Genomic DNA, 26,025 nt, shown 5'->3' on the forward strand with positions numbered 1-26,025 from the left:
ACCACTACACCACTGTGCCACCTCACAATAACATAACCATAAAATGTTTGCAATTTAAATCAGTGTGTTCCGTTTATTATTGCTCCATGCGAGGACATAGATCCTGAAGGAGCCACACTCACTGTATAGCACTCTATAGCAAGCTGGTTAGCTAGCTCACACTGATGTGCGTTTTCTCCTTATTCAGGCTGATGCTTCCAGCAGTCTGCTCACCACATGAAGACCGTTTGACCAGGCACCTCATGTTTATTTTGAGTGGACACATTGGAAATATGTTAACCGAGTGTCTTTATTCCATTTCCTGACAAATATCACTCAGAAGGTACTGCATGAAAGCCAGTCATGTAACTGATTGATTGTCTCTTGCATGTTTTTTGCTGTCTTGCTTTTCGATAAATCACTCTTACCTGCTGAACTGCTAGTCTTGCTTTTGAGTCCAGTCATCTTGACACACTTAACGTTTAGTTTATTACACAGGGTTTGGCATGCAGATATAACGAGCATGGCATTTAATTATCAAAGCCAACTTTGGTGTTTCCTAAACGATTTCTTTTACAAAAAATGCCTGTGCATATACTGACCAATGACCTGTAAATTATCAAACAGCTCTTTTACATTGTCCACGGGGGGAAAAAAAACAAGAAAACAAACTTGGACACAGTCTTATTTGAAAATAACATGCAATATTTGTATAGATTTAACAATCCAGCCACTGGGGGTGCATAAGCGTACTCTTGGTGCCGGTCCCAAGCCTGGATAAATGGAGAGGGTTGTGTCAGGAAGGGCATCCGGTGTAAAAACTGTGCCAAATCTAACACGCGGAATGAAAAGAGAAATACCATACCGGATCGGTCGGGGCCCAGGTTAACAACTACCGCCTCTGGTACTGTTGGTCAACAGGGTGCCGGTGGAAAGTGTGCGACTGTTGTGCCAAAACGGAGAAGGAGAAAGAGAGGGGGGAGGCATGTTAGGAGAGAGCATGAAAGATGGAAGGGAGGGAGCTTAGAATTGAGGGTAGGAACACTGAATGTGGGAATATTGACTGGCAGAGCAAGAGAGTTAGCAGGTATGATGGAAAGAAGGAAGTTGGACATTGTGTGTGCAGGAGATGAGGTGGAAAGGAAGCAAGGCCAAGAACATTGGAGATGGATGCAAGTTGTTTTATTATGGAGTGGATGGAAAGAGAAATGTTGTTGGTATTGTTTTGAGGGGAGAGTTGGTCAACAGTGTGATTGATGTGAAGAGGGTGTCAGAGTGATAGGCATCAATTTGGAGATTCAAGGAGTGGTAATCAATGTTCTGTGTGCGTACACCCCACAGGTTGGATGTGAGAATGAAGAGAGTCTTTCTGGGAAAAGATGGATGAAGTGGTAGAAAGTATACCGAGAGAGGAGTGTGTGCTGATGGGAGCAGATTTCAATGGACATGTTGGTGAGGGAAACCGAGGAGATGAGGACGTGATGGGCAGATATGGTGTAAGGGAGAGAAATGTGGAAGGGCAAATGGTGGTTGATTTTTCAAAGAGGATGAATTTGGCAATAGTTAATACATACTTTGAGAAAAACATCACCCTGTGCTGCTCTAAAAGTGGAGGAAGATCTACAGAGGTGGACTATATACTCTGCAGAAGGGGTAACCTGAAGGAGATTGGAGACTGTAAAGTGATGGCAGGGGAGAGTGTAGCTAGACAACATCAAGTGGTTGTGTGCAGGATGAGCTTGAAAGTGAAAAAGGGGAAGTGTGAAATAGTGGAGCCAAAGATTAAGTGGTGGAAACTAAGAGGTTGAACATCAGAAGGAGTTTAGGGAAGAAATAAGACGAGCATTGAGTGGTTATGGAAGTCTGCCAGAAGATTGGGATACTACTGCTATACTAGTAAGAGAGGCAGCAAGGAAGGTGCTAGGGTGGTCATCGGGAAGGAGGAAGGAAGACAAGGAGACATGGTGGTGGAACAAAGGAAATTATAAAAGAGAAGAGGCTAGCAAAGAAGAATTGGGACGATCAGAGAGACGAGAAAAGCAGGCGGTTATACAGAGAGGCGAGACAGAAGGCAAAAAGAGTGGTAGTGAAGGCGAAAGCAGATGCATACCAGGAGTTCTACGAAAGACTGGAGACCAAAGAAGGAGAGAGAGACCTGTACAGACTAGCTAGGCAGAGAAACAGGGAAGCGAGGGATGTACAGCAGGTAAGAGTGATGAAAGATGTAAATGGAAATGTGTTGACAAACAATGAGAGTATATTTAGAAGGTGGAAAGAGTACTTTGAGGATTTATTAAATGAGAAGAATCCAAGAGAGAAAAGGTCAGATTCATTGGAGACAACAAATCAGGAAGCAGAGTTGGTTAGTAAGGATGAGGTGAGGGCAGCCATGAAAAGAATGAAGACTGGGAAAGCAGTCGGACCAGATGGTATCCCGATTGAGGCTTGGAGATGTTTGGGGGAGACGGCTATGGAGTTCCTAACGAGATTGTTTGTTTAAGATCCTAGAGAATGAGAAAATGCCAAATGAATGGAGAAAGTGTGTGCTAGTCCCAATATACAAGAAGGGAGATGTACAGAGCTGCAGTAATTACAGAGGAATAAAATTGATGAGCCACACCATGAAGCTATGGGAAAGGGTATTGGAGGCGAGATTGAGAAGAGAGGTAGCAATCTGTGAACAGCAGTATGGGTTTATGCCAAGGAAGAGCATGTCGGATGCAATTTTTGCTTTAAGAATGTTAATGGAGAAGTACAGAGAAGGCCAGAGAAAGCTACATTGTGTGTTTTGTAGACCTGGAGAAGGCATACGATAGAGTGCCGAGAGATGAGTTATGGTATTGTATGAGAGAGTGGAGTGAATGAGAAGTATATTAGAGTGGTGCAAGACATGTATGAGACCAGTGAAACAGCAGTGAGGTGTGCAGTTGGAACAACTGAATGGTTCAAGGTGAAGGTGGGACTACATCAAGGATCTGCTTTGAGTCCTTTCTTGTTTGCCATAGTGATGGATAGCTTGATGGACGAAGTGAGGCAAGAGTCACCATGGACCATGATGTTTGCGGATGATATTGTGATGTGTGGTGACAGGAGGTTGAGTTGGGTTTGGAGAGATGGAGGTATGCGTTGGAATGAAGGTGAGCAGTAGCAAAACAGAATACATGTGCATCAATGAGAATGGGGATGAGTGTCGTGAAGATGCAAGGAGTAGATGTAAAGAAAGTTGGTGAATTCAAGTACCTGGGGTCAACTGCGCAGGAAAATGGGGGCTGCGATAGTGAGGTGATAGAGAGTGCAGGCAGGGTGGAGCAGTTAGAGAAGGATTTCGGGAGTCATTTGTTATAGGAAAGTCCCAGCAAAAGTGAAAGGTAAGATGTATAAGACAGTAGTGAGACCAGCTGTGATGTATGGATTGGAGACTGTACCCTTAACGAAGTGACAGGAGGCAAAGTTGGAGGTGGCGGAGTTGAGGATGTTAAGGTTTGCGATGGGAGTGACTAGGTTGGACAGGATAAGGAACAAGCACGTCAGACAGCACATGTGGAGAGCTTGGGAATTAAGCTAAGAGAGATGAGACTGAGATGGTATGGGCACATCTTGAGAATAGATGCAGAGCATGTTGGAAGGAGAATGTTGAGGATGGATCTGCCAGGCAAACAAAAACGAGGAAGGCCAAAGAGGAGATACATGGATGTGGTGAGAGAGGACATGAAAGTGGCAGGTGTGGTAGACAGGGAGCAATGGAGACGAAAGATCTGCTGTGGCGACCCCAAATCAGGAGCAGCCAAAAGATGATTTGTATAGATTTAATAATTGCACATACTAGTGCATCTAAAAAAATTAGAATACCATGAAAAAGTTCCTTTTTTTTCATAATTTAATTCAAAAAGGTAAACTTTCATATAGTCTGTATTCATTACATGTAAAGTGAAATATTTAAAGCCTTTTTTGTTTTAATTTTGATGATTATGGTTTATAGCTCATGAAGATCAGAAATCCAGTATCTCAAATGATTAGAATATTCCCTAAGATCAATCAAAAAAAGGATTTACAATACAGAAATGTCCAACTTCTGAAAAGTATATTCAATTATACACTCAATACTTGGTTGGGGCTCCTTTACCATAAATTACTGTATCAATGTGGTGTGGCATGGAGGTGATCAGTCTGTGGCACTGCTGAGGTGTTATTGAAGCCCAGGTTGCTTTGATAGTGGCCTTCAGCGTATCTGTATTTTTGGGTCAGATGTTTCTCATCTTCCTCTTGACAATACCCCATAGATTCTCTATGGGGTTCAGGTCAGGCAAGTTGGCTGGCCAATCAAACACAGTAATATCATGGTCAGCGAACCATTTGGTAGTAGTTTTGGCACTGTGGGTAGGTGCTAAGTCCTGCTGGAAAAGGAAATCAGCATCTCCAAAAAGCTCGTCAGCAGATGGAAGCATGAAGTGCTCTAAAATCTCCTGGTAGATGGCTGTGTTGACTTTGGACTTGATAAAATACAGTGGCCCAACACCAGCAGATGACATGGCACCCCAAATCATCACAGACTGTGGAAACTTCACACTGGGCTTCAAACACCTTGGATTCTGTGCCTCTCCACTCTTCCTCCAGACTCTAGAACCGTGATTTCCAAATTAAATGCAAAATGGACTTTCATCTGAAAAGAGGACTTTGGACCACTGAGCAACAGTCCATTTCTTTCTCTCCTGAGCCCAGATGAGACACTTCTGACATTGTCTCTGGCTCAGGAGTAGCGCAGTGCTTCATTGCAAGAGTCACTTTTTTTAAAGATTTATTTTTGAGCGAGTTTGCCTTTGTTTAACAGTAGCTGGTATAGAGGTTGGCAGAAAACAGGGAGAGAAGGTGAAAAACCCAAGGCAAGAATCAAGCCATGTTTCAGGAGTTACCGGTACAAGACATGTGCAGTAACCACCAGACTACCAAGACCCACAGTTTCGCCTGCTCCTGCACTGAAAAAAGTAACCTACCGTATAGAATTTACTCAATAAATCTGAGGTAACAATTTGCATTGACTTGTTTGGGGTAGATTTAATTCCATATATTGAGTATAAAATAACTGAAATAAAAAGCTATGAAATACTTAAATTGGGTAAAATTTACCTCACATTTATGTAACTATTCAACAGCTACTTTCTCATTGAAATTGGGTAAAATTATCTCTTGTTTGCTAGTAGGTAATAGCTCTACCTGATGATTACTAATCAAAGGTAATTAATATCACTTACAGTAGTAACCATTACTTATTCAGAGAAGGTAAGATGTACCCCCCCAAAAAAAAAAACTTTCAGATGGTTCATCTGAAAACCAGAATAAAGTGCAGTACAACAGCTTCACACAACATTTCAAGTAATGATTTTTTTTTTTTTTAAATGAGAGAAGCGCCATCTAATGGCGACACTGTGGAATCGAATGAATGGGCATGTTTAGAATTAAAATAGGAGAGGGAGGGGGTCTGAGCCCTGCATGGCAGCCCCCTGGCTTTCAGCTGGGAACTGCACAGCAGTCGCATGGCAGTCGCATGGCGTGCGGCTGGAACGAACCGAAATTCAGTGGCTGCTATGGTATATACATTAATTTGAATTACTTTTTGTTCCTTTCAGATTAATTTGAATTCATTGTGATCCTAAGATATTTATTTGAATTACTTCCTGGGTTTCTAATATTCATTTGAATTCATGATTGCTGCTGTAACATCAATTTGAATTAATAGTCATTTTATTATTTCAATTTGAATTATTTCCAGATTGATGACACTAATTTGAATCACTTCCTGATTCTGTCACATTCATTTGAATTCCTTCTTGGTCATTTGACATGGATTTGAATTACAGGACTTAAACAGAAAACTCTACTCTTGAGTTCCGAATAATAGCACAGTTGGGAATAAGAGTGTAGGGCGGCAAAATGGGCAAAAATGAATAAGAGTGTAGGGTGGAAATAAGCATGCAGGCTGGAAAATTCTCGAGTTTCGAATAATAGTGCAGTTGGGAATAAGAGTATAGGATGGCACATTAGGACAAATATAATAAGCGATAAGCACACTTGTAGTCTAGAAAATTATGCTGAACAGATCTTGGAGACCAAATATCAGTTCAGTAAACAGACAAATCATATCATGGCTGTCAAAATTTCTTGTTCGTGTTCTTTTTATCTAAAACAAACAGTTCCCATCACCATGACATCTGATGGCCTCGTACCTACTGGTGTCAAAATGGGTACAATCCGATGGAATAAGTGCACATGAAAACTCATCCTTCCCCATGACTGAAACATTGAGTAAATAGCAATTTGTCATAATGAGTAGTTATGTTGAAATTGACAAAACTCACAACAATATTATCAGTCAGCAAAAATGGTAAAATTGCTTTTTTATCCAAGCAAATAAACTATTAGACATTTATGCGCCTCTTGAGGCCCTTGGCCCTAGTTCCAATGTCTGTCGACCTTGACCTTACCAACCTAGATCTGATCGTGAACCAAAAGCGACAGATGTAATATGCATGTCATTTGGGGTAACATTAATTCCTAGGACGTATCTGTATTTGTAAATTTATACTGTCAACTACCATACTTAAGACTCATTGAGTGTTTTAACCTTAACCAAGTCAAAAGTTGTTGACTGTCGCTTCCTGGCCATTTCCGTGATTATGGTCTATGGAACCGGCCAGGACCCGAAAAGGGCCAGCAATATTGAACCGCTGGCATAAGTATTTAATTACTTGGAAAAATTGCATTGTAATTCACTTCTATGCTATTATATCTCAAGAATATGCTTCCTTATGGAACTGGATGGGTGAAATTCATGTCAATTTTCGGTGGATTGAAATTGATCATAGATACCATTGTTTACCACCGGCAGTGTTGTTGGTGCATCGGCGGTGCTTTGTTGTGTCTGCGCATGTGCGTAGTGAGTCGTCTGTGTTCAGGCGTTATTTTCGCTCATTCGTCACACGTGCTTGTATTAACAAATAGAATAAGCGTGTAGGCCCGAATAAGACCGTGCAGGCGGGAATTTTTCGCAAAAATAAATAGCCGTGCATGCACGGTTATTCGGAACTCGAGAGTATGGTTCAAACAGGACTTAAACAGAAAACTCTATGGTTCAAACATTCGAAATCTAGGGCATTATTCAAGAAGCCCACTGAAATGGGCTTCTTGAATAATGCCTGATCTAATACTAACATTCGGGATCAACGTAGAAAATATAGTCATACTTCCACAGTCTGAAGTTATCTCAGATCATTATTTCATCTCATTCAAACTATGTCTGAGTAATAATATATGCACCTCACCACACCACTGTATTAAATGTACATTCATTTCAACTACTGCACAGAGCTTTATAAATGATCTCCCAGAGTTATCAACTTTGATTCGGTCACTGTCAGCCCCTGCAGAACTTGATCAGGCAACTGAATGCTTAGAGTCAACATTCCGCCATACCTTAGATAATGTAGCACCTCTTAAAAGGAAAATGGTCAGAGACAAAAAAATTAGCACCTGGTATAATGATGACACTTGCACATTAAAACAGACCACTCGAAAATTGGAATGTAAATGGCATCAAATAAAATTGGTAGTGTTCAAATTAGCATGGAAGAAGAGCTTCCTGAAGTATAGAAAAGCTCTTAGTGCTGCTAGATCAACATATCTCTCCTCCTTAACAAAAATAATCCTAGATTCCTATTTAATACTGTAGCAAAATTAACCAGGAATAAGTCCACTATACACACATGCACACCTGTAGTATGTAGTAGCAATGATTTCATGAATTTCTTTAATGACAAAATTGAGCATATCCGACAAAAAATTCAAACTACTAATTTAAGATCAGACATTGTAGGTGACCCTGTAGTTAACCATATAACTGTATCAGATCAGCAAATAGAATGTTTTACTCCTCTAAAAGAAACTGAATTACTTTCATTAATCTCGGCATCAAAAACCTCAACTTGCGTACTAGATCTCTTACATCTATTCAAACAGATAATACCTGAAGTAATTGAACCGCTTCTAAAAATAATAAATTATTCAAGACAGTAGAAGGCGTGACCGACCTGTCAAACCAGACAGGAAGGCCACGCCTTCGGAAACATCAGCTGATAAAAGATGCGTCACCAATAACATCCGGTGACACTCTGAGGAAGACGACAGTCGTACGTCGAAACATGTCAGGTAAACAAACCTAAAAACTAGATGTCTGATAAAAAAGAAAAAAACTAACTATATTTAATATAAGACATAATGAACGTAATTGAAAGATTAAAAATAAGTTACGGAGATGAAAGCATCAAGGAGTTTCGCTGCCTAGAGAGATTGACACGAAAACGGGCATGCTACAGAAACCACCTGAGATTCAATCTGCGCTGCCGGGATGAAGAAGTCGTACCGGCCAGCCTGAACATCAAGAACCCGATTCCAACTAGAAACGCGGAGAAGATGATCAGGAAAATGCGGATGACTCTGGTAAAAGAACGGATACGGTGCACAACTGACAAACTCAATAATATCAACAGTGAACTACATAGGGAGATGGAAACTTTCAAACGCCGGTTTCCCCAGAACAAGGAAATGGAATTAGCAATACACGGACACTTGGCAGACATACACGAGCAAGAATTTACCAAGACAAAAACCCGACAAATCCGAAAACTGGACAAACTCATCGCACAGAAAAAGAAGGCAGAACCGGAGCACGCACACATCAACGAAAAATGGATCCATAACATATCAAGGGACAAACTCTCACAAGCAGAACACAGTATACTAGCAAAAGGACTCAACTACGCTGTCACACCGAACAACATACCACACGAGGAATTCATTCTGGCAACTGAATTAGCATGTGAGAAAATACAGGATCAGGCACAAAAAGCAGCACTAAGAAACACAATAGCTGGTATATTGAAAATGGCCAAACCACCACCCAGTAACATCACCAAACAGGAAGCCAAAGCCATGAGAACATTAGCAAAAAATAAAGACATCACAATCCTCCCAGCAGATAAAGGCAGGACAACAGTTATTATGGACACTGATGAATATGAACAGAAAATGATTGAATTACTCAGTGACAAGGCATTTGAAATATTAAGAAAAGACCCAACAGAAGACAAGAAAAAGAAACTTAAAGCACTACTCAAACCACTACTCGATGAAAATAAAATAGATAAGCAGGCATACAATCATTTAGTACCCACAGCCAACGTCATCCCCAGGATTTACGGCACACCAAAGATACACAAACCAGGAACACCATTACGCCCCATAGTAGATAGCATTGGTTCAGTGACATACAACTTATCAAAAGCACTCACCGAAATAATTAAACCATTACTAGGACTCACAGACCAACACTGCAAAAACTCAAAACAACTGGCAGAAGAACTAAAAAACATCAAAATGCAGCAAGACGAAGTTTTCATATCACATGACGTCATATCTCTGTTCACCAGAACACCCACGGAAGCCACCATACAGATAGTACAAGAAAAATTAAAAACAGACAGGATGCTCAAGAAACGCACAAACCTCACTGTACAAGACATCACTCAGCTCCTTCAATTCATCGCCACATCCACATACTTTCAGTTCAGGAATACAATTTACAGACAGAAGGAAGGTTTTGCCATGCGAGACCCACTATCAGCCATCATGTGTGGCTTTTTCATGGAAGATCTGGAGCAGAAAGCACTCACTACAATACCAGCAGAATACAGGCCAACACTCTGGAAACGTTACGTGGATGACATACTAGAAAAAGTGAAGAGGGGACACACTCAACAACTCACCGACCATCTCAACACCATAGACAATACCGGCAATATAAAATTCATACATGAAGAGGAAACGGAGCAGTCAATAGCATTTTTGGACTTAAAAATACATTACACAGAAGATGGGGACATCAAAATAAAAGTACACAGAAAACCCACACACACCGACCAATATTTAAACTGGACTTCCGAACACCCCATAATGCACAAAATATCTGTAATTAGAACATTACATGAACGCGCAGCAATAATTACAGATCCACAGGACAAAGAACAGGAGGAACAATATATACAACACGCACTGAAGGCATGTCAATATCCACAATGGGCAATATCCAAAGGGGTGGAACAGGTTAAGAACAACAAAACACAGAAGAAAGAGAAAAAACAAACCAACAAACAAGAACACAGGGGAGTAGTTACATTACCATACATTAGGGGAATAACTGAACGCATTCAAAGAGCAATGAGGAAACACAACATGAACACACCTGTCAAACCACACACAACACTCCGTCAGATCCTGGTTCATCCCAAAGACAGAATACATCCAGACAACAGATGCAACACCATATATGAGATTCCATGTCAATTATGCAATAAAACTTACATTGGGGAGACAGGAAGGAGTTTCAACACAAGAAAAAATGAACATAAGAAAGAGTGTGAAAAGGAGACAGCTACAAGACAAACCCGAACAATAAAAGAAAAGGCACAACAGGAAAATTATAAGTCAGCCATAACAGATCATTGCAAAAGGGAAAATCATATTATGGACTGGGGGAATGCCAGAGTCATCCGCACAGAAGATAACAAACATCAGCGCTGGATCAGGGAGGCCATGGAGATCCGTAAGCGAAGCCTGAGGACCATCAACCGGGATGAGGGAGCATACATGCTTTCCCATACCTGGAGTGCCATCTTGCAGGGGACGAACAGACAGTAGAAGGCGTGACCGACCTGTCAAACCAGACAGGAAGGCCACGCCTTCGGAAACATCAGCTGATAAAAGATGCGTCACCAATAACATCTGGTGACACTCTGAGGAAGACGACAGTCGTACATCGAAACATGTCAGGTAAACAAACCTAAAAACTAGATGTCTGATAAAAAAGAAAAAAAACTAACTATATTTAATATAAGACATAATGAACGTAATTGAAAGAATAAATTCTTCTCTTACGATTGGCTATGTACCCAAATCCTTTAAACTAGCAGTTATCAAACCCCTGATTAAAAAACCTGGCCTTGATCCCTGTCAGCTGTCCAATATCAAATATCAAACCTCCCCTTTATCTCCAAGATCCTTGAAAAAGCTGTTGCACAGCAGTTATGCTCATATTTACATAAGAATAACACCCATGAAATGTATCAGTCAGGATTTAGACCTCATCATAGCACAGAGACAGCTTTGGTTAAAGTAGTAAATGACCTACTGTTGGGGTCTGATCAGGGCTGTCTCTCGCTGCTTGTGTTGCTTGACCTTAGTGCAGCATTTGAATGAATGAATGAACCCTTTATTATCACTGTACCAGTGAAATTGACCATCAACCTGTCCTTACAGAGGGGGAAGACAGGGATAAAAGAAAAAGAAACAGTAGTAACATGAGGAAAGATGAGGGAAAAAAAGAACACCCCCCCACACTATGCTCCTATCAGGAGTACAGTGTGGGAGCATTTAAAAAACCTCCGCCCAAAGCACACAATAACACAAGTACACTTTAAAACACGGGACTTGAGGGGGGGAAGGGGGGGAGGAGGTAGAGGTAACCCACCGCAAGCAAGCAGCCATCCGCTCCTGCAGCCATAAGGGCGCTGGTCACTCACCCGCTTGTCACACTGGGGTGAAAAACGGTGACTGCAGAAAATTGGGGAAGGAATGCGAAGAATGCAAGAGTGTCTCCCAGCAGTGACCTTCTGGGGGAAATGTTTTCCCAGCAATGGCCTTGATCGAGGCCGGTGCTGTTCAGGGAGCTGAATGTCGATAAGATAGAGATTGTTTGGTCTTTCGAACAGATGCAGTCTTTACACGTCCACACCACTCGTCCATATCTGTCCATTTTGTCCATTCTGTTCAATTCAATTTGGTCTCCGAAATACTTATTCCTTGCAAAGCCGAAAGCATCTCCAAGATGACAACCATGTTGTGGTTCAAGTTCTAACAGCCACAATCTGAGTACCGACAACTTTGCCCACCGCTTCAATCATATCGGGCAGCTTTGTGGGGTTTTGAACAGCTGTCACCATTGTCTGATTTCCTCGATATACCAGGGCAATGTCTAATCCAATCAGCAAAAGTCCGGTAATCATGGTTCCGAATAGGTAGATATTTTCAATGTCCTCCACAGACATTCCGGCAGGACAGGCGGGTTCCCCCGAACCCAGGCTTCTCGTTGAAAAAACTGTCAATTTCGTTAGGAGACCAGTTTATCAAATCCATGCTTTTTTAGTTTAGAAATTCAATGTGGAGAGAGTCTCTAAAAAAACCAAAAAGTATAGGCAGACGAGACGAAACAAAGAGCACAAGCAGGAAAAAAAAGGAGAGGAGAGGAGAGCAGAGAAATGCGACTGCCTTCCGTGAGAGCACGGAGAGCTTGATACCACTGATCATTCCATTCTTCTGGATAGACTAGAAAATGTTGTGGGAATTAGAGGAACAGCCCTCTCCTGGCTCAGCTCTTATTTAACTGATCGCTATCAATGATGATGTTTCCAGACATACTGAGGTAAAGTTTGGTGTTCCACAAGGTTCTGTCTTGGGTCCATTGCTTTTTTCTTTATATATGTTACCTGTGAGTGATATTATTCGTAAACATTGTATTAGTTTCCACTGTTATGCTAATGACACACAGTTGTATGTTTCTGCAAAACCTGATGAGAGACACCAGCTTAATAGAATTGAGGAATGTGTAAAGGACATTAGACACTGGATGCTTATTAACTTCCTTCTGCTTAACTCTGACAAGACTGAAGGACTTGTATTAGGACCACATGCAGCTAGAAGTAAGTTTTCTGATTCCACAGTAACTCTGGATGGGCTTTCTGTTTCTTCACGTGCAGCAGTAAAAGACCTCAGAGTGATTATTGACCCCAGTCTTTCATTCAAAACTCACATTGATAACATTACCCAGATAGCTTTCTTTCATCTCAGAAATATTGCTAAGATAAGAAATTTAATGTCACTACGTGACGTGGAAAAACTAGTTCATGCTTTTGTTACCTCCAGGTTGGATTATTGTAATGCCTTACTGTCTGGATGTTCCAATAAGTGCATAAACAAGCTCCAGTTAGTTCAAAATGCAGCAGCAAGAGTCCTTACTAGAACTAGAAAATATGACCACATCACCCCTGTCTTATCCACACTGCATTGGCTCCCAATCAAATTTCATATTGATTATAAAGTACTACTATTGAACTTTAAAGCACTGAATGGTCTTGCACCACAGTAGCTGAGTGAACTTCTGCTCCTCTATGGCCTGCCACGACTACTTAGATCAAAAGGTGCAGGTTATCTGCTGGTACCTCGTATAATGAAGGCTACATCAGGGGGCAGAGCCTTTTCTTACAAGGCCCCACAGTTATGGAACAGCCTTCCAAGTAGTGTTCGGGAATCAGACACAGTCTCAGTGTTTAAGTCTAGGCTGAAAACATATCTGTTTAGTCAAGCCTTTTGTTAATGGTGTTTATGAGGTAAAGGTGTAGATCTGGAGGGTCCTCAGACATAGTGTTTTGGTAAACTGGGATGTATGGATGCTGTTAGTCCCCCACTTGCTTGCTCACTCAAGTTTGTTGACAGTGTACTGGCTGGCTGCTTTATGGCCCGGGGCTCCCTCATGCCTGTGTTACCTTCTGGCTCTCCCCTTTTAGTTATGCTGTCATAGTTAGTTGCCGGAGTCCCTGCTTGTACTCAGTGCAAGATGTACAGTGGTGCTTGAAAGTTTGTGAACCCTTTAGAATTTTCTATATTTCTGCATAAATATGACCTAAAACATCATCAGATTTTCACACAAGTCCTAAAAGTAGATAAAGAGAACCCAGTTAAACAAATGAGACAAAAATATTATACTTGGTCATTTATTTATTGAAGAAAATGATCCAATATTACATATCTGTGAGTGGCAAAAGTATGTGAACCTTTGCTTTCGGTATCTGGTGTGACCCCCTTGTGCAGCAATAACTGCAACTAAATGTTTCCAGTAACTGTTGATCAGTCCTGCACACCGGCTTGGAGGAATATTAGCCCGTTCCTCCGTACAGAACAGCTTCAACTCTGGGATGTTGGTGGGTTTCCTCACATGAACTGCTCGCTTCAGGTCCTTCCACAACATTTCGATTGGATTAAGGTCAGGACTTTGACTTGGCCATTCCAAAATATTAACTTTATTCTTCTTTAACCATTCTTTGGTAGAATGACTTGTGTGCTTAGGGTCATTGTCTTGCTGCATGACCCACTTTCTCTTGAGATTCAGTTCATGGACAGATGTCCTGACATTTTCCTTTAGAATTCGCTAGTATAATTCAGAATTCATTGTTCCATCAATGATGGCAAGCCGTCCTGGCCTAGATGCAGCAAAACAAGCCCAAACCATGATACTACCACCACCATGTTTCATAGATGGGATAAGGTTCTTATGCTGGAATGCAGTGCTTTCCTTTCTCCAAACATAACGCTTCTCATTTAAATCAAAAATTTCTAGTTTGGTCTCATCCGTCCACAAAACATTTTTCCAATAGCCTTCTGGCTTGTCCACGTGATCTTTAGCAAACTGCAGATGAGCAGCAATGTTCTTTTTAGAGAGCAGTGGCTTTCTCCTTGCAACCCTGCCATGCACACCATTGTTGTTCAGTGTTCTCCTGATGGTGGACTCATGAACATTAGCCAATGTGAGAGAGGCCTTCAGTTGCTTAGAAGTTACCCTGGGGTCCTTTGTGACCTCACTGACTATTCCAAGCCTTGCTCTTGGAGTGATCTTTGTTGGTCGACCACTCCTGTGGAGGGTAACAACGGTCTTGAATTTCCTCCATTTGTACACAATCTGTCTGACTGTGGATTGGTGGAGTCCAAACTCTTTAGAGATGGCTTTGTAACCTTTTCCAGCCTGATCAGCATCAACAGTGCTTTTTCTGAGGTCCTCAGAAATCTCCTTTGTTCGTGCTATGATACACTTCCACAAGCATGTGTTGTGAAGATCAGACTTTGATAGATCCCTGTTCTTTAAATAAAACGGTGCCCATTCACACCTGATTGTCATCCCATTGATTCACTGGAAACACCTGACTTTAATTTCACCTTCAAATTCACTGCTAATCCTAGAGGTTCACATACTTTTGCCACTCACAGATATGTAATATTGGATCATTTTCCTCAATAAATAAATGACCAAGGATAATATTTTTGTCTCATTTGTTTAACTGGGTTCTCTTTATCTACTTTTAGGACTTGTGTGAAAATCTGATGATGTTTTAGGTCACATTTATGCAGAAATATAGAAAATTCTAAAGGGTTCACAAACTTTCAAGCACAACTGTATACTGTTCCTACTTATTCAGGTGACATTGGGCATACCTAACAACCTGTGTTTTCTCTCCCTCTCTCTCCCCCCTCCCCCCAAATCTGTCCCTCTGAGTAACATGTTGGCCCTGGGATCGAGATGCTGACCTCTTCTGCTCCTCGGACCTGCTTGATCCATCCTGGTGCCCTGTGTCTGGTTAGAGTCTCATCGCATCGCTCCTGTGGAGGACGGCCCCATGTGGACAGTTGAAAGTCACACCTGGAGGATGCTCTGGACTCTTAATGCTTTTATGGCTGAGGACTACAGTTGTCATGAACAGTTTTGCACTCAAGTTTCCATCAATGAAGAGTTTATAACCTCAACAAAACTGACTTCATGTTAAAACTGTTAATGTTATAGTCATGCTGTCTATTGTTGCCCAAATGAGGATAGGTTCCCTTTTGAGTCTGGTTCCTCTCGAGGTTTCTTCCTCATGTCGTCTGAGGGAGTTTTTCCTTGCCACCATCGCCACAGGCTTGCTCATTGGGGATAGATTAGGGATAAAATTAGCTCATGTTTTAAGTCGTTCAAATTCTGTAAAGCTGCTTTGCGACAATGTTTATTGTTAAAAGTGCTATACAAATAAACTTGACTTGACTTGAAACCTGTGTTCTGAAAGCATGTCAAGCAGTATGCTGAAGCATTTTTTTTCAGCCAGAGCAATGGGCAAATTTTGGAAACATATTACATTGTTATGAGTGATAATTTGGTGAAAGAGTTGTTAGCAGAGCAATCTTATCTTTCAGCATGAGCTTGAAAAAATGGATGCTCATCATAGAGATTGGAGTCCAGCTGAAAGTTTCTGCATAAAACTGTTCAAAAAGCCCAGCAGCCTGTTATGTGACTATGATGTAATTTAAACACTCAAATTGTTGATCTGGTGTCAGACACACTACCATCGCACCATGAGGTCTGAAGGGTCCATACCATGTCATCATGGCACAGAGTTGGCATCGCTCTGAAATCTGAACTCGAGTTTTTACAAGGATGAGCACTAGCTCAATACAAAAGCAGAACCTGGCTGGATACCCCTTCCCAAGGTATTAAGGGACATTTTCAGGAGCATATGACCGTTCTCACCTCAGTGTGTGAGTGTAAAGTGTAGAATGAAATCATGAAATATTTCATCATGATTGCATTTTCTCTGCTCATAACAAGACAGTTTGTACTTATTAAATCCAAATTTGCACCTAAATTGTTTCAAGATCTTGGAACCTGATTTGATTTTGATGGGAAAGATCACCAAAATAATATTAAATATTAATGTTATCTATAAAGATGACCTCATACATATCTATACTATACTTCCTTTTGAATTCAGAAAAATACACCACAACCCATATACACTGCATATTTGGTTCAGTTCCACTTTAGTAATCGCACTCACAAACACAAACAGAAATAAGAGGCAGAGAGACTACTTATCAAGGCCAATTTATGCTGACAACCCAGTCCTCGCAGATAGCGTCGCAGACAGTGTCTGCGTAGCCCCCCCACCTTCGCAGATGCTCTGCGCGCACCTCCCAAAAATTGTGACCACCGCAGAAGCCTCGCAGACAGCGTCGCAGACAAGAGGGCTCTGATTGGTCCACTCTACATCCGCTGTACACGCACTTCTGCTTCCCTACTTTCCCAGTTTGGTTTGTTTTCACGACCGGCATTTTTAAAAACACAAGCAAAGATGGAGCAGCATGAAGAGCGGTTGATTGAGGAAGTACGTACATCTATACGACTCCAGTTCTAGTCATTATAAAAAAAAAAGTTCTAGTCATTATAAGTAACCGGAGGATAAACACTCCACTAACCACACCCACCAACTACTCCTTGCGACTTCGCGCCCCCTTGGGTTGTGCCGGTGAATAACATCGCGCACGCCTATTATCCCCACTCAACAATAAATTACAACTGTCTGCGAAAAGCTATCTGCGAAAGCCTTGTCGCACGAGCATACAGAGGCCTTCAGTTCGCAGTCAACAAGCTTCAATGCAACTTTCAATAATTCACTTTGGTTTAATTGTAATGATATAGTGCTTTGGGCAATGAATTGAAATAAATGCAACACCAAAAATTCAGGAGTTCCATCAGTGACCATGTTCAGGTTCTGTGAAGGAAATGGTCATATGGGACCTGTCTTTCATTTGCAATGTGATTTGCTGAACATTTTGCTCATTTTGAGCATCTGTTTGACATTTGAGCATTTACAAGACAGGAGGTTCCTTTCGGAATATGCAGATTGGTGTGTGAGAAAATGACCCTGAGGCACAAACTTACATTTCAGATTCAGAGTACAGTCTTTGTGCTTTGTTGGAGTTAAAAAACAGCGGGGCCCAGGACATTAGATGGGGTAAGAGAGAGCCAGGAGTCAATCCCGGAATCTTCTGCTCTGTCATCAGTTTTCTTGTCCCATCATGACACCTGGCAACAAAAGGACTCATGAAAGTGAGAGCCTATGGAATGAGGATTTCACTCAAGGTCACATGACTTGCACCTAGGGTGACACAACAAAGACACATTCCCATATCAGAAGTTGAACCCAGGCCACCTGGGTGAAAACCAGGAATCCTGACCACTCGACCATATGGGACAGTCTTAAAGTGTAACAGCCATGTTTAAAATGCTTAGGCCATTGTTGAGAACCCAGGAGTTTTCCAGAAAAGTAGCTGTCAATTTTTATTTTTAGTTGTGTGGCTAGCAGGTTGAACTTTGTTGTGGTTAGTAAGTGTACAGTGGTGCTTGAAAGTTTGTGAACCCTTTAGAATTTTCTATATTTCTGCATAAATATGACCTAAAACATCATCAGATTTTCACACAAGTCCTAAAAGTAGATAAAGAGAACCCAGTTAAACAAATGAGACAAAAATATTTTACTTGCTCATTTATTTATTGAGGAAAATGATCCAATATTACATATCTGTGAGTGAAAAAAGTATGTTAACCTCGAGGATTAGCAATTAATTTGAAGGTGAAATTAGAGTCAGGTGTTTTCAATCAATGGGATGACAATCAGGTGTGAGTGGGCACCCTGTTTTATTTAAAGAACAGGGATCTATCAAAGTCTGATCTTCACAACACATGTTTGTGGAAGTGTATCATTGCACGAACAAAGGAGATTTCTGAGGACCTCAGAAAAAGCGTTGTTGATGCTCATCAGGCTGGAAAAGTTTACAAAACCATCTCTAAAGAGTTTGGACTCCACCAATCCACAGTCAGACAGATTGTGTACAAATGGAGGAAATTCAAGACCATTGTTACCCTCCCCAGGAGTGGTCGACCAACAAAGATCATTCCAGGAGCAAGGCATGTAATAGATAGTTTTCACTGACGTCACGGCATTCCGGGGAACGCCCTCCAGCTGCCATGTTGTGGGGCAAACAAAACGGACCATCGCCATTACCGGCTACGTTATCTCGGATGAATTTATGAAGTTATATAATCAGTTTTCTAAAATAAAGATCAATGTTGGCAAAATCAAGCAAACAGAAGTATATAGATACATTAGATGACATCTCATGACAACGGTATGCAGCCAAACTGGCCTTGGTTGGGGGAATTGACCCCTACGAAGTGGACAAAGATGCATTTTCAAGTAACTATGCAGGGCTGCCAAAGCCTGAAACTGCCAAAGCCTGCTCCAAAGCCTGAAACTGACTTCATCAAACTTTAAAGGCTGTCTGATATATACAACTTTATATATTCACAGCGCGCCTTTTGGCGGATGCCGCCTTTTTCACGGCTGAATCGCGCAGATCCGATTTTTTTTTTAGGGGGGGCGTTGGAGTGTCTGATTATAATTTCAAAGTAAATTCTGTATTAAAATTACTAAATAAGCAAATCCGTTACAGTCCATGAAACAGGAAGTATAAGGATGAGAAAAAAACAGTTTAAATCGGAAAGCTGCGCACATATGCACAGTCCTGCACACCGCTCGGGCTGTGCAAATGTGCGCAGCTTTCCGATTTAAACTGTTTTCTTCTCATCCTTATACTTCCTGTTTCATGGACTGTAACGGATTTGCTTATTTAGTAATTTTAATACAGAATTTACTTTGAAATTATAATCAGACACTCCAACGCCCCCCCCCAAAAAAATCGGATCTGCGTGATTCAGGCGGCATCCGCCAAAAGGCGCGGTGTTTGCATCCCAAACACAAATCAAATCATACAGAATAGACCTTAAATGTTTTTGCAAAAATGACCCTTGCGTGAGTGAAAAGTTTCAAATAGAAATGTGACAAATGAGCGATATTAAGTGTACATTACAATGTAAACATACACTCAGCGGTTCCAGTTAGGCATTCTCCAGAGATTGTTCACATGATGTTTTGGTTTCCAAAAACAAACTTAAACACAATTGATTGTTTATTTAAACAACTTACCACTTATAAAATGATCGGAGCAGACTTTGTTGTGTTTGGAAGGCTGATAATCCTTGCAGTTGATTCTCGCAAGCCATAGATTTCTCCTTTGTATGCTGAGTTTCTTTGTTTGCTCACCTTCGTGCTCCCATACAGTGGGAATTCCATAAAAGCTCCGCTTGACTTCATCATCTGACCTATTACGACAGCCATGAATACAACAGATGTGTACCATTGCTAGCTTTAAATAGCCTGCTTGGGTTCTTTAGAAGACTTTGTACTCGTGCGTTACAATGTGTGCTCAGTCACCCGTACGGTAAGCTTGACCCGCAAGATGGCCGCCACTAGGGAATCCCCGACTCTGTGACGTCATGTGAAAACTATCTATAGTCAGCGAGGTCACAAAGGACCACCATCAGGAGAACACTGAACAACAATGGTGTGCATAGCAGGGTTGCATGGAGAAAGCCACTGCTCTCCAAAAAGAACATTGCTGCTTGTCTGTACTTTGCTAAAGGTCACATGGACAAGCCAGAAGACTATTGGAAAAATGTTTTGTGGACAGATGAGACCAAAATAGAACTTTTTGGTTTAAATGAGAAGCGTTGTTTGGAGAAAGGAAAGCATTGCATTCCAGCATAAAAACCTTATCCCATCTGTGGTCTAAAGTGGTCCTTAGTTTTTCATTTGATTATATGTTCATGTAAACAGCTATAGCCTAATGGCAGTGTGGTTTTGTAATAGCTGTCAAGTGAAAGGTTGAGGCTAATTTGGAGTTGTAGTAAGAAATGTTGGCGTGTTAATTATTGCTAACAAGTATTAAGAAAGGGAGTTTGGTGGAGTCTGGAGGTATCTGGCTGTTGCGCCTTATGGACCATGTATGGGTGGGAATATTTCTTTTTTGCAAAAAGTAGTATTGGGAGATGTGGGTGGGGGGGTGTTAGGGTTGCTTTGTGTGTTCTTTTTTTTTGTTCTGTTTATTGTAGTCTGCACAGCTGGGATTGTGGGTGGGCTATCAAATAGGCTACTTACAGTCATCTGGTTTAGCAAACCTATGCACCCGCCCAAGTCCAAGGAATGAACACCAATTAAAATCCAAGGCTCATTAGCCCAGGACAAAACAGAAATATATTGTAATCCTCAAACTTTGGCTCCGCGCAGTCCGCCTCCAGAAGAAAACAAGCGACATTTGCCACCGCATCTCCTAGCCCTGTCCAGCGTCGTCCACAGTTGCCAGCGCTCGTGCCTCACTCAACAGCTCCAGTGCTTCACGTGGGTCTGTGAAGCTCACCTTTTCCCCTTTCCATGTAAAACAAAAGGTTGCAGGGAACGCCAGTGTGAAACGAATATTCATCTCGTGTAATTTCCTCCTTACTTCAGTAAACTGCTTTCTTTTGGCCGACATGTCCTTGGTCATGTCAGGAAAGACAGAAATGATGGAATCATCCCAATGTATCCCTTCACCTATGCGAGCCTTTGTTTTCACCACCGTCATGACACGTTCCTTCTCCAGAAAACTCTGAAAGCGAACAATGACCGGGCGCGGTGGCTTATTCAGCTCAGATGTTTCAGAAAGCACTCAATACACCATTTGAAGCTCCGACTTGGCCACATTCACTCCCAAAGCATCAGTAAAAAAGTTCCTTACACGTTCATGCAGCTTTATCTGACTTCCTTTCTTTTCTTTCAACCCAAAGATTTGCACATTAAGACGTCTTTCCCTGTTGGCCATATCATTCACCATCTCACGTAGCTCAGTGCACCCTTTGGCACTCGTTTTAGCCATCTTCTTCCATTTGTCTCTCTCATCTTCCAAGTCTGAGATCCGACCCTCAGCCTTGCCCAATTGCTGGACAATAGATTCCACATCTGTCTTCATTTTACCTTGATTATTCTTGACACTTGTCACATCTGCTTGTAGGGTTGTTAGAGTACCACTGAATCGAGACATCTCCTCCATTGCTTTCTGAAGTGCTGCTTGCAGTTCGGCAAATCCAGGCAGTGCCTTGGCCATTTCTGAAGGCAACGCTGACCCGGGATCGGAGTTTTTGGTGGAGCTCTGTGTGCTAGCATGACTAGCCCCTTGCTTAGCAATGCATGTTTTCGACGTTGCACTCATAATGACCTAATATAACTTCACCAATTTATCCCCTACTAAACTTGTAGTGGTACTCCTGCTTCTGATGCAATATTTTCCCCAAAATTCTGGAGTCTATCGTGTCATAAAATCAATTTATTTTGGGGGTTTGACGGAGCAGCTCCCTCACATGTCCATCTTGCTTCGCGATCTCACGTGACTCCTGCCCACTGTCATCTTAGCCAACGTCCAGTCACTTCGCAACAAGATCAATGAGCTCCAGGCAAATGTCAAGTTTTCACCTGAGTATAAGAATGCTTGTCTCCTTGCCTTGACTGAGACATGGCTCAAAGATCATGACCCCCAATCCGATTTGGGGATCGACAGCTTTGGGGAGCCTGTTCGCTTGGACAGAGATCCCTCGGTGACAGGTAAATCACTGGGGGGAGGCTTATGTCTCTATGTTAATAAGAACTGGTGCAGCACGGTGATAATCAGAGAGTCACTATGTACCCCTGACATTGAACTGTTGTCTGTGTCCCTTCGTCCATTTTATTTACCAAGGGAATTTCCACAGTTATTTGTAACACTTGTCTACATTCACCCGAAAGCTAATGCCCGAGTTAGCAACCCAGGTTATAGTCAAGGCACTGCAGTGGCTACAAGGGATTTCCCCGGATGTCATGGGCGATTTTAACCATTGTAAACCAGGGAAGTCCCTGTGTAATTTTTACCAGTATGTGACTTGTCCGACTCACCATGGAAAATGTCTGGACCTCTGTTACGGTTCTGTGAAGGGTGCTTACAAGTCCTTGCACAGAGCCCCACTTGGTTTGTCGGATCACAATGCCGTGTATTTACTTCCATCCTATAAATCGGTCCTGAAGGAAAACAAGCCAGTGCAACGTTTGGTTCTGGTTTGGTTGGAGGAATCAATCCAAAGTCTACAGGACTGCTACAGCTGTACAAACTGGGCCTTGTTTAAGGAGGTCTGTACTGATCTAGATGATCTCACAGAGACTGTGTCAGCATATGCATACATGTCAACTTATACGGAATGTCTGTATTTTATACAGATTTGATTCAATAAACGTAGTATACGGGCGTACAAATAAAGTTATACGGATTCTTTAAAAAAACTTGAATATTTATTTAGAGCTATAATCAATTCCCACAATGATAAAAAGCACATAACATTTACAAACATACTGTACACCACAGAAAGCACAGACAGCCAGTAAAAAGTCTTATGAAATCGTGCATTATCTTGTGGTAGCGAGACTTCGTTCCACTTTTGATCATGCGCACACCGCATTGCGAGAATCCCACCAACCATGAAGTAACATTTTGTTTGAAAAGCATATTTCCACCTGAGCAACTTTCAATAGCGACTGAAAAGATTCTGAATGGGCACTCCGGCAAAGAAATTCAAAACACAATACAGCGGTAGGTTTCTCCCTGAATGGAAGGACTTTTTCAATGGCATAATCCAACCGGCAGCCTCCAAAAACGAAGAATACGCACACTGCACACTGTGTGTGCGTGACATCAAAGTTGCAGCATCGGGAGTGTATGATGTGAAAGAACATTTCAAATCGAAACTACATCAGCGGAATGCAAGCCAAAGGCAAAATCAGCCACTAATGACAGTATTTGCGCGCTCAAAAACTGATATGCCAACAACTGTTGTGAAGGCCGAAGTCATGTTGTGTAACTTCATAGCACAACACAATTTGCCCATGGCCGTGGCTGATCATCTGACAGAGCTTCTGCCCAACATTTGTACGGACAGTACAATCGCGAAAACCATCAGCTGCAAATGTACAAAGACCACACAAATCATCAAGAAGAGCCTGGCTACTGAAGCAACACAGCCTGTCATTGACCACTGCAGGGATGAGAATGGGACATTTAAAAAAACTCTGAAATGCCTGGCCAGTCTAGGGGGCATTTGCCCAATTCACAATCCCCCTTTCCCACATAAAAAATTTTATATATATATATAAATGATTTCAAATTCAATGATGGTTTAAAACGTTTATAAACTTGTTGCAAGGATGGACAGCGGTGGAGCAGACAGAGAGCCGGAAAACTTCTTCCTCCAAAAATATATATTTTTTATTTTTTCTATTTTCAAAACTTTTCTTAAAATAGTGCAGATATTTACAGTGCGCCAACCAAAGGTTCAAATTGCCAAAAAGAAAACTATACAAACAAAATAAGAAAACACAAAATAAAGAGGCTTCAAGTTTTCCAGACTAAATCAAAAAGACCTTGAACAAAACTATTAGTCAGCCAAACCACAATACCTTCAAACAAGATGTTCCAACCACAACTGAGGCTCTGGAGCTACTGCAGAGCTTACATACCCGCAACCCCTCCCACAGTTGAGCCCAAATTGCAAAATTAATCAATCAACTAAATAATGACATCCTAAATACAAAATAACAATTTAAAGAAACAAACACAAAATATACAAACATCCAAAATAATTTTCATTAACCAAAAACCCTTCAGTGCATAGTAAAATACATGTTTCCCCAACACCAGTAAAACACCCCCTTTAAAATAGTCCGTTCTACCAAACACCCGCGAAACCCCTCCATAACAAGCCAATGGTACAGTCCCTCGGTTTCCCACAACAAACAGGAAGTATGTGGAGTTCGCGTGATGAGTTACTAAAACTGTTTTGTGTTATAAAAATGCTAGAACTAAAAAAACTTGACATTAGAAATAACCGGTTTGTACATGTGTTTCCTAGACCATAGACAATGCTTAACAGATGGGAGATGAAAATGCTTAGAAATGTGTGATGCGTTTTACATATGAGTGGAGCCAAACAAATGTTACTAGAATGCTGGTAGGCCTTTCCCTGCACTTGTAACAAATGCTGCTCTCGTTAGAAACTATGGCAAATGGTGGAGTATGAAATGCTTGAAAACCAGTAACACCCATACAGAAAACAGTAATGGAAATGAAGTGCAACTCACAGCGACAGGTCAGCCAAGATGTTTGAACGTTGCCGGCAGATTGCTGCCTACCGTATGCGCTGCGCGCTTGCGTGAGAGGTGTGTGTGGGTGTGTGCACGTGAGTGTCATGGCTCACTTCGTGACACATACATATATATATATATATATATATATATATATATATATATCTATCGTGAGCGATAATGGAGGTAACCGTAACGATATATTAGATTCCTCCTGACTCTATCTTTGACAATTTAAGTAAAACGTACCTTTGTGCTTTTTTGTTTTGATGTGCTCCTGGATGTTTCTAGCTCCTCTGTTTCCATAATTGATCATATCTGAGCACAGAATACACAGAACCTTTCCCGGCACATCCACTTTTTGGATATGTTCTGTCGTCACAGTTTGTGTCCCTATCTGCACGGTAACGCTAATATCGAGCCATGCCCATCGGAAACAGTTCTTTATCCCGTTCGATTTATCGATTTCCCTGGCATGATCCTCATTTTTGCTGTCCAAAACTTTCGCCATATTGGCGAAGTAACTGAAAACTAACCAAAATAACTAGTGATCAAAACCATGTACGTATAGCTTGTTTCTACGTGAATTGTAGAAGTGAGATGAAACCAGCACCAAAACGTTGCCGGAAATCATCGTGAGTTGTCGTTAGCATAAATATTGAAGAAAGCAATGACAATTTCTGTTATCACAGCTGCAACTAATTTTGCGATGAGCGTTGCCGAAAGATGCTGGCGGTCGGTCAGTCCTGCCTGCTTGTGCCACCAAAAGCCTTGCCTCGCGCCGACCGCTACCCCCCCCCCCCCCCCCCGAAATTTTCTCAACGGATTTACACGTTTCACAAAAATTACATTTTCAGCAGGAAAAACTCGGAATTCCGCAGATCCGCGGAAAATTCTCATCCCTGCCACTGTCGGACATCGCCATTCTCTATCATGATTGACAAATTGAATGATAAGAAAATGGATAAGAGACTAGCGATCTTGGTGAAGATTTTCACAGACACTGGAGTGAAATCTAGGATCCTGGACATGCCAGTGTGTAACATTGGCACCAGCGAGGTGATCTTCACTGTCCTGGATGAGGTTTTGAGATATTTTATATTTTCACACTTGAAATAAGCATTTTTTCAGGTTTAATGAAAGTATGAAATTATTTTAGTTGTCACTTCATTAATTATACCAGCTTATTAATATTTATGCTATAAAAGAACATGTCTGTTGCAATATTAAACCTCTACAATCTTTTTTATTATCATTATATTATTAAAAT

At 41.5% G+C, this 26,025-nt stretch overlaps 2 protein-coding genes across 5 annotated transcripts in view; both read left to right on the forward strand.

Moving 5' to 3' along the window:
• Positions 1–13,733, forward strand: part of LOC132867685 (uncharacterized) — an 84,660-nt gene extending 70,927 nt beyond the window's left edge. For all 4 annotated transcript variants that reach the window (XM_060900694.1, XM_060900695.1, XM_060900696.1 and 1 more), the window contains one exon: positions 188–13,733. In XM_060900694.1, the coding sequence (XP_060756677.1) occupies positions 8,248–10,725 (2,478 nt within the window). In that variant the 5' untranslated portion in view covers positions 188–8,247 and the 3' untranslated portion in view covers positions 10,726–13,733. The remainder of the gene's footprint in view (positions 1–187) is intronic.
• The window catches only part of LOC132867674 (zinc finger protein 585A-like), a 1,308,017-nt gene that overhangs the window by 754,815 nt on the left and 527,177 nt on the right, over positions 1–26,025 (forward strand). The window lies entirely within an intron of this gene.

This window comes from Neoarius graeffei, chromosome 19 (genome assembly GCF_027579695.1).
Source record: "Neoarius graeffei isolate fNeoGra1 chromosome 19, fNeoGra1.pri, whole genome shotgun sequence".
In the NCBI taxonomy this organism is placed as follows: domain Eukaryota; kingdom Metazoa; phylum Chordata; class Actinopteri; order Siluriformes; family Ariidae; genus Neoarius; species Neoarius graeffei.